At 41.4% G+C, this 16805-nt stretch overlaps 1 protein-coding gene across 1 annotated transcript in view; it reads left to right on the forward strand.

The window, feature by feature from the left end:
* Window positions 1-16805, forward strand: part of DDAH1 (dimethylarginine dimethylaminohydrolase 1) — a 94355-nt gene that overhangs the window by 51643 nt on the left and 25907 nt on the right. The window contains exons 2-4 of the mRNA XM_077824381.1: window positions 14070-14169; window positions 15445-15518; window positions 16166-16285. Of these exons, the coding sequence (XP_077680507.1) occupies window positions 14070-14169; window positions 15445-15518; window positions 16166-16285 (294 nt within the window). The remainder of the gene's footprint in view (window positions 1-14069; window positions 14170-15444; window positions 15519-16165; window positions 16286-16805) is intronic.

The following is a 16805-nucleotide window of genomic DNA, read 5'->3' on the forward strand; positions in this document are numbered from 1 at the left end:
CAAGTTTTGAACAAATGGCACAAACAGTTGTACTGTACAGAGTGAAATCTGACAACTCTGTGTTAAAGGAAAGGAATGCTACTCCATGGTTTGATTGTGATCAACTTATCTTCAAGTGGGTTTATTAGCAATTTAATGGAATATTGGTTATTCAGGAGCAATAATAGCTCCAGTTGAAATGTCCATTCTGTTCTCTTTTCCCATACGCTTTGGAATGAGTAGAATGTGACAGTTGAGCTTTCAACAAGATTCATGAATTTTAAATACTTTTCAGTTGTAAAATGGGGCACATGGCGTGTGGTCAATAGTGGACAAGGAGCTGGCAGCCACTCTGGGTATTATGAGATATTGGATATCTCAAATATAATGAATGGTTGGCTTATCCAGGTGCATTCTTGGCCCATCGTGCATATCCAGACAGAATAGAATGTTTCTCTGTCCAACATTTAACAATTGATCATTTTGTAATTGTAAGCAGAAAAGTATCAGCATGCTTTTTTAAGGTTTAAATTTCATTCATCTTTATCTGGCAAAATTTTTACTGGTATTTTGTAACAATGTAGTTATGCAAACAAAACTTTTCTCTAGCTTTCTAACTTGATTCCACTTTGGTACATCTTGAGGGGAAAAAAAAGTCTTGTGAATTTAAATCTTAAACTTTTAAAGCGTTTGTTATTTTGTAAACACTATACAACTGACTTAACACAGTGTTCTCAAAATTGCCTCTACTTACTGGTTGAGTTTTCAGCCTAACTTTTTGTACAGAGTAGATTTGTTACTTAACCCCACATTTTGTGGGAAATGGATTTTTCTAAATGATGATTGTTGGGAATTATTGGAGGGGAAGGGGGATTTGAAATTGTTTGTTTGGGTTGCTGATAGTGAGTTATATTAAATTGCACTGCTGCACATCAGTTATGTTTGGATCTTAACTTAAATAAAAATGTGTGTAAAAGACACCCAGAGTGTATGAGTAGCTGGTTTTGTTATCTTTAGTGCATGTACAAATCCAAATTAAGAATTATTCTCTTCATTTGCAACAATAACTTTAAAGGACTGTTCTGTTTAAATCCTCACCATCCTCTTGTGGTATGTTTCATGTGTCGTCATTCCACTGAATTTGCTCAAGGTATCTTGTTTATTGTAGCTGTAACATTTAAGTACTAAATGTATCCTGTGTTAACATTGTGAACAGAGCCCTGGATATAACATGATCATGGAGCCCCAAAATGTCTCTTTTACAAAATGGTGAATTAATTGTCTCTTATACCACAATATCCATAGCACATAGTCACTTTGCAGCTGTTGCCAGCTCATCCAGCAGCTGTCCTGAGTTTCATCAGACTGGGATGAGAGGGGCATGCATTGACTTCTAAGATGAGCTGTTTTACTGAGGCTTAGTGGTTGCATGGCAGAAAGACATTGGGAGAATATAGATTGCACTTGGGATGTAGCACTGGGAGATCTGGGAGTGGAGACTGCCACTTGGGCTCTTGAGAACCACCAGACTGGAGCACTTTTTTTGTGCAGCTCAGTAGCTCTGCCTGGCAGCCACATTTATCTCCTGTGGAATTGTTAAGCTTTGCAAAAGTGGAGCTCTGCCATGATGGAGCTTAGCATCTACCACTTTCTGCTACCCCCAGGTGTTTCTGTCCATCCTTCTCCCTACTGGCTACGTTCTCCTTCAGTAGCTCCTCTACTCCATTGTTGCCCAGCTTTAGTGGGCAGCACGCACTCTGTGAGTATGTGCATCAGTTCACTTAACAGAGTTTCTTGTTACCAAGCCCTCATAGGCCACATGCACGGTCAGATCTCCACTTGGAAAGAGTACCAGGATATCCAGTGCCCATGACCATGTTTGTGCTATTAGAAATGGTCTTAGTTAAGCTCAATGCATTTTGTGTTCTACTGAATGCGTAGCCCATATCTTCCTGCTGGATCAGGAATGTGCATTGTCCTTCTCAGAAAAAAAAGATGGAACTTCTTGATCCTGATAAATGCTAGTGTTAGTGATGCTGTAAAGAAACAACAAACACACCAGCCGTCATTTGACGGCAGGTACTTGCACAAACTACAGGATACCAGATAGTTGTGTTTAGCACATCACGGAGCTTGGACATGACCTATCAGGCTAGTACTATGGCTCAGTGTCACCACCAGTTGTATGGGAGAACCTGGGACTGTGCATGGCAACTCTGGGTCCCTTAGCAGCTGAGCTGCTGTGGCTTACAGCCATGACACCAACAGCCAGCATACAAAACATGCTGCTCACACCCTGACTTCCACCATCTCGTTGGTTCTTCTAGTGCGACCTCAATAACCATTCCAGCCCCGAGTTCTCCCCCCCCCCCCGAAAATATCCAGCTCTGCAGTGCTTCGCCCTTCTTGTTGTAGCACCAACAAAACCTATTAAGTTTGCTGCTTCTTTTAAGAGAGTACACAACAGCTTCTTAATTTAACTGGAGTTGACAAATCCTCCCCTTAAGTCAAAGCACTGAGTTGGTTTGTGGTAAAAGTAAAACAAGTTTATTAACAAAAGGACATAGATTTAAGTGATACAAAGTATAAGGATAAAAATGGTTGCAAACAAAAGTAAAAATATGCTTTTCAGAATAAAACTCAACAAACTGGAGTCTTTTGTTCAAAGAAGTTTTTCTCACCAGTTATTCTTCCAGCATTGCTGGCCAGGATCCACCACATGGAGCTCAAAGTGCTTGGTTTCTTTGACGTCAGGCAAAGGACGCCAAAATGGCTTTTTTCTCTCTGCTTATGTTTTCAGTCAGGCTCAGCTTGCTATGTCCACAGGGAGCTGATGCCACATTAATTGTTGTAGTCTCCTGCTGTTAAGAGGCTATCTCCCCCCACTTGCTCGTGTGATGGCTTTGTGTACCTTCTGTGTAAAGCTACTTTCATTGTCTCCCCTTTCTCAATTTGCATTGGAGACCCGTTCAGGCAGGCAGGATCATGTTCCTTTGTCAAGGGTGGGGCAACTTCAGCTTTGCTTGCCAAACACATTTTGAGGACGTATCTTCAGCACATATTTATAGCTTTTCATATATCACATGTATATACACCACATAATAATATTAATGACTAGCATGTCAGCAGTTCACATATGATACCTTATGGGACACCTTTTTAGATACAGATTATGACAACAGTGAGTAGGGTACGCTTAGCTGGTCAGGCCAGCTGAGACCCATTGCTAGATACTGGGGAGACCCCTGTCCTCTGGCTTTGGGATGCTCTTAGGGTCACACAGAGCAACAGTGAAAGAGCTCAGAAAAACTTCTGAAATGTTTCTTCCTAGTGTTGCTGCATGACGTGACTTGGCCCCTTGGATTATCCATATGTAGTGATTATATACTGATACTTGAATAATCTGGCTTGAGTGGGTGCTGGGTGATTTAAGGATCAGTCTTTGATGTGACTGGTAGGGGATTTCCCAGGTACACAGTGTCTAGCCATGTTACTTGGAACGTGAGTAACATATGATTACACTTGTACATGGTATTGCGGCATGGCCTGTCTGAAGAGTTGCCATTTTAGATCTTGTAACTGAGTTAGGACAAAAGGAATAAGATATCACTATGTCCAAATGTCCTCCTGAAATAAATGGCTGTCCTTGATGGACCCAGGGGAGAGGTGTAGCTGAAACCTTCCCATTTCCCCCTCAACTAAAGAGATCCTTATAAAATAGGGCATCTATCCAAACCACTGCTAGTGGGTCCAGAAAAACAACCACGAGGGTTTTTCAAAAACCCAAACTATTCTGTGTTGCGTGGTTTGCTTTGAAATGTCAGTGACCTAACATCGAACCTTTATCAGGAAGAGAGGGGAAAACCCTTTAGTCTTCAAACTGAGCAGATTCAGATAAAATGGGAACTGGATCAGACTCTTACACACGCTTACACACACACTATTTAGTTTTGCAAAACCAGAATCCATCCTCCCTCAAACCCCTGTTTTGTCCATAACCACTTATTATAAATTTCTCTCAGAGGCTTGCTGAAAGAACACTTTGTAAGCAAAGAGCTAATGGCTCCAGAAAAAGCTGTCACTTCAGAGATACCGTACCTTAACCTTTGCATAGTGAAAGTGTGACACTTGTCTTACAGAGCTGTAAATGGCAATACAAGGTGCAATGGAGTGGAGGATCAGGCCCAATAACGCTAATCTACCACAGCTGAGAATTAGATTTAGGGAGAGAATGTAGTTTAGTGGCTCTTAAACTGTATGTTCCCTTTGACAGGGTCTGAGTTTTGTACAGGGCCAAACACACTGTCATCACTTAACAAATCATTGGTGAGAGCTGAGGTCTGATGTGGGAGATCTGCAGGTATTCCCAGCTCTGCAGCTGACACGCTGTGTGACCTTGTGTGAATCTCTAATCTTTGCCAAAGCGTAAAAATAGTAAACTGTGAATGTTTTCCTACATTGGCAGAGCTTTAAGATTTTCTGATAAAGTGTGCTATAGAATTGAAAATAGTTCTCCCCATGATCATTGTGTAACAATATTAATAGTATTATAGTAACACTCTCCTCCTCCCAGCCCCCAAGCTCCCTGGCATGGCCACTGTCATGCTGTCTGCAGCAGAAGCCCAAGCCCAAGGTGATACTGTTAATAATTGTTCTTTACATTGCAAAGATTTATTATTTTATTTTCATAACTCTCTTCCAAATATCCATGTGACTAGAGTGTCACTAGCATAATATTTTAACTATCAAAACTGTGGCCACCGTGAATTTGCTGGGGCCGCGTGCACAGCCACAGCAAAAATTCATTTGAGAACCAGTAACATCTGTCGCTGTGCACGTTCGGTGTGAGGTGCCCGTAATGAACCTCTCTTCAGCGTTGGTTTGTTTTGACACCATAGGCCTTACTGGAGAGGCAGGAAAACTTCAATAGTTTTTCCCCAGCAGTTGTGCAGCAGTAGGTTCTTGCTAAAGTATTCTTCAAAGATAATGTTATCCTCCTGCAGAGTGGTACTTCAGAGTTTAAGTGGTGCCTAGCCCTCGGGCTGGCCGCTCTGTACAGGGATGAATTTCACCCCAAGTGCAAAGTAATCCTCCTATACACAGGGGTGGCTCACTACATAAAGTTCAGATCTGGATCCAGATTTCTCCTAGAACGTTGAGTGTTTGGGTTCAGGCCCATCTCACAATTGATCATTATTTATTCTCTTCGTTGGATTTTCAAAAATAGTGCCAGTGACCATTTCCCTGCTCCCTTCAATTCCTCACTTCTCTTCTTATTTTGAAAAGATTTGTTTGAACATGGCTAGAAAACAGAATACCAATAAATAATTTGTAAAGAAATTGCATCCATTTAATGCACTTTAAATGTGAATGTAAAGAAGCAAGGGATCTGTATATATCAGTTACAGTAATTGATAAAGCTCATCTATCTGGAGTGTAATGGGTTCCATTTTTAAAGTGCAGGGGGTGAGGAAATTAGATTTTGATAAATGTCAGACATGTTTGTTGTCCTTTTTCCTTGAAACTGAGCTGGCTGAAGTCCACTGTCTCTCAACCAGATTTATTATGGATTGGATACATTCCATCTCACAGTAGGAATGTACTTATTAGAAAAAAAAATCACTACAGAAAGCATAAAAGCTTTAACATTCAGCCACTTGATGTACTAATTGGTATAGTTATAAAAGCCTAGTATTGTATTACATCAAATCTAAAGCTGACGTATAATGACACAGAAAACTTAAAAATGATAAAGATGAGTGGGGTTTGGGGTTTTTTTTGTTTTGCCTGTCAAAATTCTGAGGACATAGTCTTCATGGAAGGGAGATGGGTTGAGGAAAGTCAGCCTTTCCTCTTGGGTAGTATGGTGGAAGCAAGCAATGGACCTGTTTTATATTGAATGTGCTTGTATTTATTATTGAATTCATTTCCACAAATGTTTGTGCATTTCAGAATTGTCTTATGAGGAGGACTTTGTCCAGCAAACTTCTATTCAGCTCTATCGTGAAGTAAACAGAATTTTTGGTGCTTTATTCATAAAACAAAGTTTGACCTGTAACTTTTTGCTTTCATGGTTATTAAATACTAGAACTATTCTGTTTTGAAAATTTTGCATTTCAGAAAAACACAACTCTCTGTTTTAAAAATAGAAACCAAAACTGTTTTGGAGGGGGAAATGAGGGGCAAAGCATCATCATACTGCATCTTTGCCATTTGTTTATTTTTTGCTGTTGATAACTAATGAAGGACAGATAACATGTTTGTTACAGATTCTATCTGATCTGTAACAACCCTGCTCCTCTTGTGCAGGAGCTCTCTTGAGAAGTGACTAATCCATCATGATTTGAAGATGGTTTTATGACTAAATGCACTGGGTCCCAGGCTGAGAACACAATACTTATCCACTTATTGGATAGCTAAACATCACCACAGGTGGTACCTTTGGCTGAAAAACCAAAGACTCAGTGGGCATGAAAACTTCCAGGTCAGGGTTGACATGCATGGGCATCACAGCATGAAGATGCTTTCAAAGTTACCGTGGGGCTACAAAGAGGATTTTCGTTTCCAGGGCTGTCAATTTTGGCATCTTTCCTGAGCATTACATTCACTTGTGAAAAGCACGTATGTCTGCTGTGCAATGAAAATCTTGTTTATTGTACTCAGTACACTGGAGAAACTGTTCAAGACTATTTAATCCATTGAGAATACTGTTTTGATCATGTTAATGTAAACCTGGGTTATTTTACCACACAAGTTTCAGAGTAGCAGCCGCGTTAGTCTGTATCCACAAAAAGAAAAGGAGGACTTGTGGTACCTCGGAGACTAACACATTTATTTGAGCATAAGCTTTCGTGAGCTACAGCTCACTTCATCGGCATGCATCCAATGAAGTGAGCTGTAGCTCACAGAAGCTTATGCTCAAATAAATGTGTTAGTCTCTGAGGTGTCACAAGTCCTCCTGTTCTTTTTACCACACAAGAAATTCCTCTTGAGAACCTGACTTTTCAGGAATATGTTTGGTGAAAAATGTTGATTCCCCTGGTTACCAGTTTCACCCCTTTTTCCTCATTCTTTCAGTTTTTCCCACTGTCTTGATTTCTGACTCTGTATTGAATGCGTTATATGGATATTTTGGTGAACCATAGTATGGGACGTGTTCGGCATGTTATCCAGGAGATGTAACTTGTCATGTTCCAGGTGTATGTAGGCCCTCAGTTCATGAGCAGTACTTCAAATACAGAGATGACTGTATAGGACTTTTGATACTGGATGTTTAGAAACCTAAAAAGTGCATTTAAAAATAGCCATTGGCTTATATATATGAAAAGATCCAGAGAAAATTTCTATAGGGCAGTAATGGCTTTTAAGATCTCTGCAAATACAAAATGAGCCAAGCTGGTACCAGACTGTCACATAGAAAAACCATCTTTGGGCATATACTGCTGGAGGCTGGAACAATCATGAGGAAAATGAAATATGCTGGCTTTCTACTGTTTCAGCTTCTAGTTCTAATTTTTTTAATGTCTAAGCAGCTGTCCCTATAAACTAAATTAAGACACATGGCACAGTGCCTCTGCCACAGCCTGATGGTTAAGTTGTAATCAGCATGTGGTAATTAAAACGTACATCTGGCTCAAGTAGCAGATCGAGAGTCAGTATTTACTTTCAGATATTCTCGTTAGCTAGGAGCTTTATTTAATAGCACCCTAGTGCAAACTGGCCTGACCATTCTTACCAGCACAGGAGGTTCAAACTATAACCCCCTCCTCCGCCCTACCTGTGAAGTTTGCACTCCAGGGAAAGGCCTATGGTGTTCTACAGGCATCCCACTTGGAAAAGGCAGCCTTCAATTACAGTTGGGGCACAATAGGAGATCACTTTGGAATGAGTTGAGTCAATGCATCCTCCAGATGTCTTGGCTGTGCCCGCTTCCCAACCAACACTAGCCATTCCTGGGGCAGTGGTTGCTGGCTCTGAATCACTTGCTTAATACTTGCAGGTACCTTACATCATTGTGGTATCTTGAGTACTCTAATCACAGAAATATCTTCTCCTGGCATCTGGCTTCAGGCCCTGCTGTTTGGCTCTGTTTCTCCTTCTTCTCCAGTTAATGAAACTTCAGTCTGTTTCTTTTCTCAATAATCCTTCCCTTTGGGGAATCTGGTTTAGTTACCAAGTTAGAAACACAGATCTTCCATCCAGCCTTCCTAGCTGGCTCAAAGCTCTTGGTGCAGAGTTCTTAGTCCTGTCTCTACTGAGGCTTTCCTTCTTCTAACAAGTTTGCTGTCCCTCCAGCCTTCTTAGCTGACTCTTGCTTCGTGCAGGCTTGGCCTCCCCAAGCCCTCAGCCCGGGAACTACTGAGAATCTCTGTGGAGCAACTTAGACAACTTGCTGCTTCCTGGAGTGTCTTCCCTTAGTGCCCATGCCCTGTCCCTTATCTCTCAACAAGTCTGGTTCTGAGTCATATGCTCTGTCTGTCATGTGACCCTTTGTGACTGAAAGCACCCCAGATTCGCACCCTTGTAATAATCTTTGTATAAAATATGCCTTGTGTGGTATCATTTGAAAACTAATAACTTGCTAGTGAACAACAATATGGTGAAATGTAGGTAGCAACATGATATGCCTCTCAGATTTACATACAAGTAGTAAATGGGATCCTTGAAATGGCAGGAGATCAGGCAAATCTGCATTGCAGCAAGCACAGGTGAGAAGGAGGAGCATGGAGCCAACTTCATCACCTCCAGGTCACCATTTGTACTATTTGAATAAACTTTGATTTGTGGAGTAACCTTCCGAAGAATCCACTTCAAAGGGTGACTGGGTTATAAAAGTGAGGGACACACACACACACACACACACACACACACACACACACACACACACACACACACACACACACACACACACACACACACACACACACACACACACACACACACCACCCCCCCCCCCACCAGCCCTTTCCCTTTGGGGGGAGATCCTGACCTGAGAAGTTGGTTAGCCATGTTGCTGGGAAAATGTGGTGCAGATTTTACCTTAAACAATTCTAGCTTGTTAAATTTTAGCTATTAGAAGTTGTTTAATCTTTTTGTCTTGTAACCCTTTCTGCCTTTAATACCTGACACTTTAATTCAGTTAAAATCCTATCTTGTTTTATTTTTTAATCTAAACAAATCCAGTGCTGTGTTTAAACTGACCTGTTGGTAACTCTAGTTACAGTAGCAGACTGTTGAATTATTCCTTATAGGGGCAACAGACCTTTAATATCTGCACTGCCCAGGGCTGGGCAGTGCAAAACACATGTTTGGGGAAAATTCTGGGCTGAGAGCATGTTGGGATCACTCTGCAAGTAGTAACCAAGGCTTGTAGAAGCCAGAGTGTGGCTGGAGTGTTGCTGACAGGCTACTGGGGTCAGAGCAGCAGGACCAGGGCTACAGCTATACGCAGACATTTGAGGATGTGACCTGCATGTTGTTTGTGAGTGGCCCAGGTTGGGAGTATATCACCAGAGCATTGTGAGGCACCCAGGGTTGCGGGGCAGGTGCTGACACAACCCTTCACTGATCTGGATTGCACCCCAGAATGTGATACCCTTGTACATATTCTTTCTGTCTGAGGAGGTGGGTTAAACATAAGCTGCAACCCAGTCTCCTTAAAGGGCTAGTTCACCTTGCGGCAGTCTTGGACAAAGATGGAGTGGACCCACTACGTGAAGGTCATCTTATCACTTGAAAAGGCCCAATATATGTATCTGGATGTTGCTTACTAATCCTCTTCTTCTGCAATAGCGCCCTTCAGAATAGGCCTAACAACAAAAGGCAAAAAGCAAACAAACAAACCTGTCATTAACTTGCACGGATCTGGATTCCGCCCAAGCCACATTTACGCAGAACTATGGAAATCTGTATCCAACACTCAAGCACCACAGGTCTGGAATTTGTCTTCAGATCACTCTGTAACATGTAGAAAGATGTCAAAATTTATTATTTGTAATGGTAGTGTCTTCGCTTGAGTTGATGTGTAGTGACAGCTCTGGATCTATGCAATCTGTGATAACATTTGCCTCTATGCAACCACATTCAACACTTTCTGCCAATCACACGGATTGCTAATTGTCTGATTATGTAATTTCTTGCCTGCAGTCCTGTCTGATTCTGGTGCCAACAGGTATAGAGTTCCTTAATTGCCCTCTAATGCTCTGTTCTTGGAAAGTTGCCCTTTGACTCCACCTCCTGGCTCTCTGGATTAATAGGAGTGGTCTCCAGAACCCCAGATTTGATTGATTGATTAGGCAGGGAGGAGCAGTTAACTGTAATTTTTCAGGGATGGAATATAGAAGGCTGCTCTGCAGGGCCCAAGGTAGGTGGACATGATTATGGGTGGAAGCAGGTATGTGTTGCCTCCTATTTTTGCACTGAGCCCTATGAAAGATAGAGGTGGCCCTGTTTGTATGGGAACGCTTTTAAAAACAAAACAAAACTCCAAACCCAAGATTAAATATTGGAGGGGAGGGACAGGACCTCTTCTTTTGTGAAGTTTCCATTAACAGAACTATGTCTTGCCTCTCGGTTTTGCATGTTACTGTAGAACAGAGGCAGCCAAAATGCATGGCTGCTTGCCGTGACAAAAAGCCCTGAAAACAGAACTAGCCCTTAAAGAGCCCAAGGGAGAAGCTTGAAGACCTGCTGCATTTGTGTAGGAATGAAAGAGGATGTGTGGAGGAATGTGGTCAAAGATACAGGGAGTGGTGGGGGCGGTGGGGAAGTAATGAGCCAGAAGGAAGGAAACCAGCAAGAAGTGATAGCAGAGGTGAAGAACAAGGACAGAAAAACCTTGGAGTGCAGGAACTTGGGAGTGAAGAGTGAAGGAAAGGAGAGGTACCAAAGAAATGAGAGGGTGAAAGGCGGCTGCATACTTGGGGGAGGACACGTGTCCCAGGATGTAGCAGAATTTGGTGACCCAGACCTTGATGCTCTATTTCTTATGGAACCCACTTTGTTCAATTTCCAGAATGAACACTGCTTTGAGAGTGTCTGTCTGTGCCCCGCCCCAATTCAGCAAGGCCAGTGTCTCCATGTAGAAACTTGATGGTTTTTTGTTTGTTATAGTTTTTTGGAAGTTAATTGAGACAGCAGACTAACTATAAATGTGTAACCACAGAACAGGCTGTGGGGGTGGGAGGATTGGAAGTTTGGTGTCCTGCCTTCTGTAATCCCATGCTATGTGTATATTTAGTCGCTCTCCGTGCCTGTGACTTGAGTTCTTGTGAGCTTCTATTCTTGTGCCAGGGTAGCATTGCACAGAGTCACAAGTTAGTTGGTCTGTTTCACTCTAGCTTATGTTCCAGATCCATGTGGTGTTGTATTAAATAATGCCACACCTGCTGTTTCACCTATAACAAGCTTCTCCTTCATTTGTGCCCGTTCCCCTTCTGCACATTATGTCTACATCGAAAAGACCTCCATGCTGTAGAGGCAAAGAAAGAAATTCAGAATCAATCAGTGGCACATGGCCATTGTAGCAGTGTGCATGGAAGTTATGAAACAAATTACAGTCCTTGCTTAATAGCCAAATTTTGAACATTAACCCACCTGTTTTACATTTATTTTAAAAATACCACAAGGATCCAACCCTTCCTTTATATTTAAAAGTCATAGAAGACTGAGGAATATTAAGCACTGTGTTTGAAGCAGGTACACATCTCACACTAAATCTTAAACTAGCTAAACAAAAAACCCCACTGCTCGTGGCTGGAGACCTTTTTACGTGCAGCATTTCAGCCTGAAATATCTCTGAGGTTAATCTGAAGATAGGTCAGAATAGGTGTGTTAATGTGTGCACAAGACAAGTTCCAGCTTCTGGGTCTGAGCCTTCTGCCCTAAGTGCATGGAATTCCCAGTAAACTCAGTGGAGTTCCATGTGCAGAGGTTCTCAGGCCTTTATATCTAAAAGGCCACTAGGCCCACATCTGTGTTACAGTACAGGTCTGGTGGCCCAGTGTGGCCACAAATGCATCATAACTGGCATCCCCCACCTCCATCCCCAAATATAAGGGAGAATCCCTGTTTGCTGTAGAGCAGCTCTGTGCCACTCTACGTCACAGCCCTGATGTAGGGATAATGGTCAGGGAAGAGTGGGTGTGGCTGAAGCACCTCTGGCTATTCCCAGCCGCCAGAACAACCCCTTTGGAGCCATGGTAGCTTGAACACAGGTTACAACAGCGCTGAGGCTGCTGTAACTTACATGAGGGATCACCCCTCTGCCTTGGATCCTGTGCTGATTGCAGTTTGATAGGACCCAAGAAGGGGCCAGTGTGTTACCTACTGTCACATGATACTGGAGGAATGTAACTAGATGCAAGTTTTGAATAGCCAGTACAGTTGAACTGCATGGGAATTAGAGGGTCGTCTTCTTAGATGTAGGTCCAACAGCTTGCTTCACACGAGCTTTAGAAAAAAGATGAGATTGTATTTGCTGTGTTCTAGGATTTGTTTTCTGTAAAGTTCTTGAAATTGTGAGACTATCAGATTTGCAAAAATGTACAGACAAGGTGGGTGAGGTAATATATATGATATCTTTTATCACCCATCTTGCCTCTCTAATATCCTGGGACCAATACAGCTTCAACAACACTGCAAAAACAGAGCATTTCCTTATTTGTATTCAGTTGTAACTCAGCAAACTGAGTCTGCTGGGTTTGTTATAGTTTGCCAAGCGTACTTGAAATGATGTTGTTCAGCATGACATCTCATCATCACTCTGTTCAATTTAAATATTGCACATTCCTGTTCACGTCTGTTTCTGTGATGTGTGTGTCAGTCATGTTGGAACTCTCTCATTTCTTCTAAAAATGTTTAAGTTGCCATGTTACGCAGATCCAGGACCTAAATGAAACGGAGAACTTCATGACACACTCAGTGTCTCTTCCACATTTCCTAATGGCTGGTAACTTGCGCTAGTGTAATATAATAAACAAGCTTCTCTGAATACCAAATACTCTGTTGAAGAGGGTCAGGGCTTTGTGGAATAACTCCTTTTTTCTATTAGCTGTAGTTCCTGTAGCGTGTTATCAACCCTATCTTCACCTTTTATGGATTTTTCACTTACAAGCTTCTTTTGGCACAGGTGGTACAAAGGGGATGGCTGTAGCTGGATATCCTGGCTGTAGCGTAGCTGGTGATAGCCTATGTGTAGGATAGCTGGCTGTAGTACAGTCAGTGGAGATGGCTTCAGTACCAGCCACTCTTGCCTCCTACTCCAACATAGGGAGAATATTTGGGGAAGAAAGAACATGTCAGGGGCATGGTGGAGGAGATCTCTACTATACTGGCCCTCCGCTGGCATAAAGTGCTTTGCACCAGTGTTGTGAGTTAGACCGATCTCTTGGCTGCTCTGAGCTTGGAGCAGGCGTGGGGAAACCATAACTAGATTTCTGACACCTCCGCTCCATGCTTCCCCTGTCATTAAGCAGCACTCAGACCCAGGGAAGAATTGAGCCCACAATTTGTATTTCTGTGAAGAGCTCATTAACACAAGGCATTAGACATCAGTAATCAGTAAAGATGCAGATACTTAAGAAAACTAAATTGATTGATTTGTATCTTTTCCCTTAGTAGATAGAGGCCAAGTCAGAATCTCCATCTCCATGGGTGATAGACAAGAAAACTTTGTGACTAGGAGGTGCAGAAATAGGGAATGCCAGCTCTCTGCCAGCTCTTTCACTCCAGGCCTCAGGAAGCCTTTTTTTGTAGCGCTGAGGGATTACCATGGGAGAGGGCCTGGAGCTGACATGCATAATGGGCACGTTCTAACCCTTCGTAGTGTCTGCACAAAAGATAGTGACTCTTGCTACTCACTTCCACACATACCCCTCTGTGCTTTGGAGCCCCCTGAAGGGATTCTGGGATCTGAGATTGGCAGGACCTGATGGGATGGCGGACATCTGCTTTCTGTCTTACTAGCAGTTACCTGACTCCTTCTTTTTTCTTTTTTTTTTTTTTTATTTAAACTAATGCCTATTGTGATTTGATTAATGTTTTTAATGGTGGAATCTAAATGAGATTCTAAACTACTTCCCTTTAAACAGGTTGATGCAATGAAGAAAGCACTGGAAAGTCTTAACCTCAACATTGTAGAGATGACAGATGAAAATGCAACCTTAGATGGTGGAGATGTCTTATTTACAGGTACAGTATTAAAGTGAATTTGTATTTGGTTTTCTTTCTGGACTGCATGGAAAATTTAACACTATCTGATCTCTATTAATAAATATTATACTTTATACTAGTGTAAAGATTTTATTAGGTCATTTGCTTACCAAATGGCAGCACGGCACTTTAGTTTCAGAGCTGTCTTTTGAATGCAAAATTTCCTAATACAGAAGAACGGAAGTAGCAGTAGACATAATACAAATCATGTGTATTTAAGCCTTAATCAATTCACCTAGCTTGTAAAGTATTACTTACCAATAAAGAAAAGGCTTTCAGCAGTCAAGTTATTTTCATCATTTCATATTTTTTATTACTGGCAGCCATGTTTGCACAGACCTGTTTGCGGGAATCATAAAAGCTTCATTCAGACGTAATTGTGGTTGGTTCATTGAGTAAACACTGGATAGTGCATTTGTAGTTTATGAGGAAAGTAGACTTGCTTGCCAGATGTCATGTGGAAGAGAAATGGTGTTGCCACTCAAGTTATATGCATGAACAAATTCAAAGAGGAAGATACCGATGCTGATTTTTACATAGTTAAACCCATTATGTATCTTCTCGCATTGGCTGGGTATACATTTGCCCGTTGCCTGAGATAAATGAGGCTGTTTATTTTGATCACCATCACAATAGACAGGTTGCTTGCCTTACTTACAAAGGGAACAAGATTGTTTCAGACTAAGCAAACCAAAAAAATAAGGCATTTCTACTATGTTACGGATCCCAGTATCTGTTTCCTTAGCATCTTGAAGATAGCTGTGTCTTTTTATGACTGAGGTTTAAAATCCAAGAATGGGAGAAATCTCAGAAGAGGAACAGAAGGTCAATCGGTGACTTATTAATCCAGCACAGCTGTTCTCTCCATTTATCCTATGACCACTGTAAAGTTTTAAAGGAAAGGGAGCTGTTCATGTGTATAATTTACAGTGATTATCATTCTTCACCAGAAAAAGAATTTAATTAGACTCAACATCCAATTGCAAGTTGCATTTTTTTTAAAAAGCTACATTTCTAGTTAGTTTTGTTACTAGACTTTTTTTTTAGCCACAGTTAAGTCTCATATTGATAATTGTGAAGGACTTTATATTACATCTCCATCTCAAATTTGGCCTTTATATTACATCTCCATCTCAAAATATGTGTGTTCTGATTATTAAATATGGTTGGTGTCCATGTATTTTTCAGCCATTCAAATAAAAAAAAAAAACATTAATTTTGTCTTTACTATTCTTTGCAATGTTTTCATTTCAGGCAGGGAATTTTTTGTGGGTCTGTCAAAACGGACAAATCAACGTGGTGCAGAAATTCTGGCTGACACTTTTAAGGTTTGTACACTTGTTCTGCAAGAAGACATTCTGCTTTCTGTGGCCAGACAAAGGGGTTAAACTACAGCCCACTGAACCAAGTACATTAGCCAAAATGTTCAGAAATGGGTATCTAAAGTCAGGCTCCGAAAGTATCTCTATTTAGATTCCTAGGTAGTGGCCTGAATTACAAAAAGGCAGAGAAGCCAACAGATCCATCAAAGTCACAGATCTTCAAAAGGGGACAAAGGAAATGTGGAGTCAAGTCAGTTCTGAGGGACTAAGACTGTAAGTAGGGTAATGCCAGGTCACTACTACTTGCTACTATCTTAGGCCTCCCATTCCTCCTCTAGAGAAGCTCAACAATATGCATGAACGTGTTTTCACTTGGGTTCCTGACAGGTTTTTATATAAGTAATATTTAAACATTTAACAGATTTATTTTCAGGTGCACAAGTAGTGAAAACTGCAGTAGTTCTGTATTTTTTCTTGATGCACAAGACAGCCCAGAGGGGCATGTCACAGTTGACTGTAGCCAGTTTACCTCAGGACCTGCAGATGAGTTAATTTACAGAGGAGCTAAAATGTGTCATTGAATTACTCAGTGCAGTTATGGAACCGGTACTGATTTAAAGTATTTACTGTGCACCTTCTTCATTTCTACATAGGATTATGCTGTCTCCACAGTCCCTGTTTATGACTCTTTGCATCTGAAGAGTTTTTGTAGCATGGCTGGACCAAACCTGATTGCCATTGGTTCGACTGAAGCTGCACAAAAAGCCCTCAAGGTAAAATGCATAGGAAAATGACCCGAGATAGGTGACTAATTTTACTTTTATCTTAAGACAAGAACACCTGAGTTTAAAATAGATGTAGTGTCAGTACAAGAGGGAAATAAATACACCTCAGAGAATCCCGCATGAGCAAAATGCAGGGAATGTTATTCATTAATTATGTAGGGGAAGTTTTTTACGCTAATCTAGTTTTAATTATCTAAAGTAGCTTCCAGAGTTTCTACAAGCTTGATCTGGTGATAGGGGATGTATTTTGTTCGTTTGTTGCATAGGATGGGGAATAGGTGGAAATGAAGGTTGAGACTTAGGCAGGGAAAGAGTTGTCTAGGTTCATGAACTTTGGATTCTTATCTCTTGATGCATAAAATTCAGTGAAAGGATTTGAGGAAGGAGTGAATATGGTCAGAGCAGTAGGATAAGATTTCTTTCTTTTTTTTTTCTTTTTTTTAAGCGGGAACATGGGAGCAATTGGAGAGAAGACTGGGTAGATTTTAGAAATGTCAGGGGGAGAAGT

Source organism: Eretmochelys imbricata, chromosome 8 (genome assembly GCF_965152235.1).
Source record: "Eretmochelys imbricata isolate rEreImb1 chromosome 8, rEreImb1.hap1, whole genome shotgun sequence".
In the NCBI taxonomy this organism is placed as follows: Eukaryota; Metazoa; Chordata; order Testudines; family Cheloniidae; genus Eretmochelys; species Eretmochelys imbricata.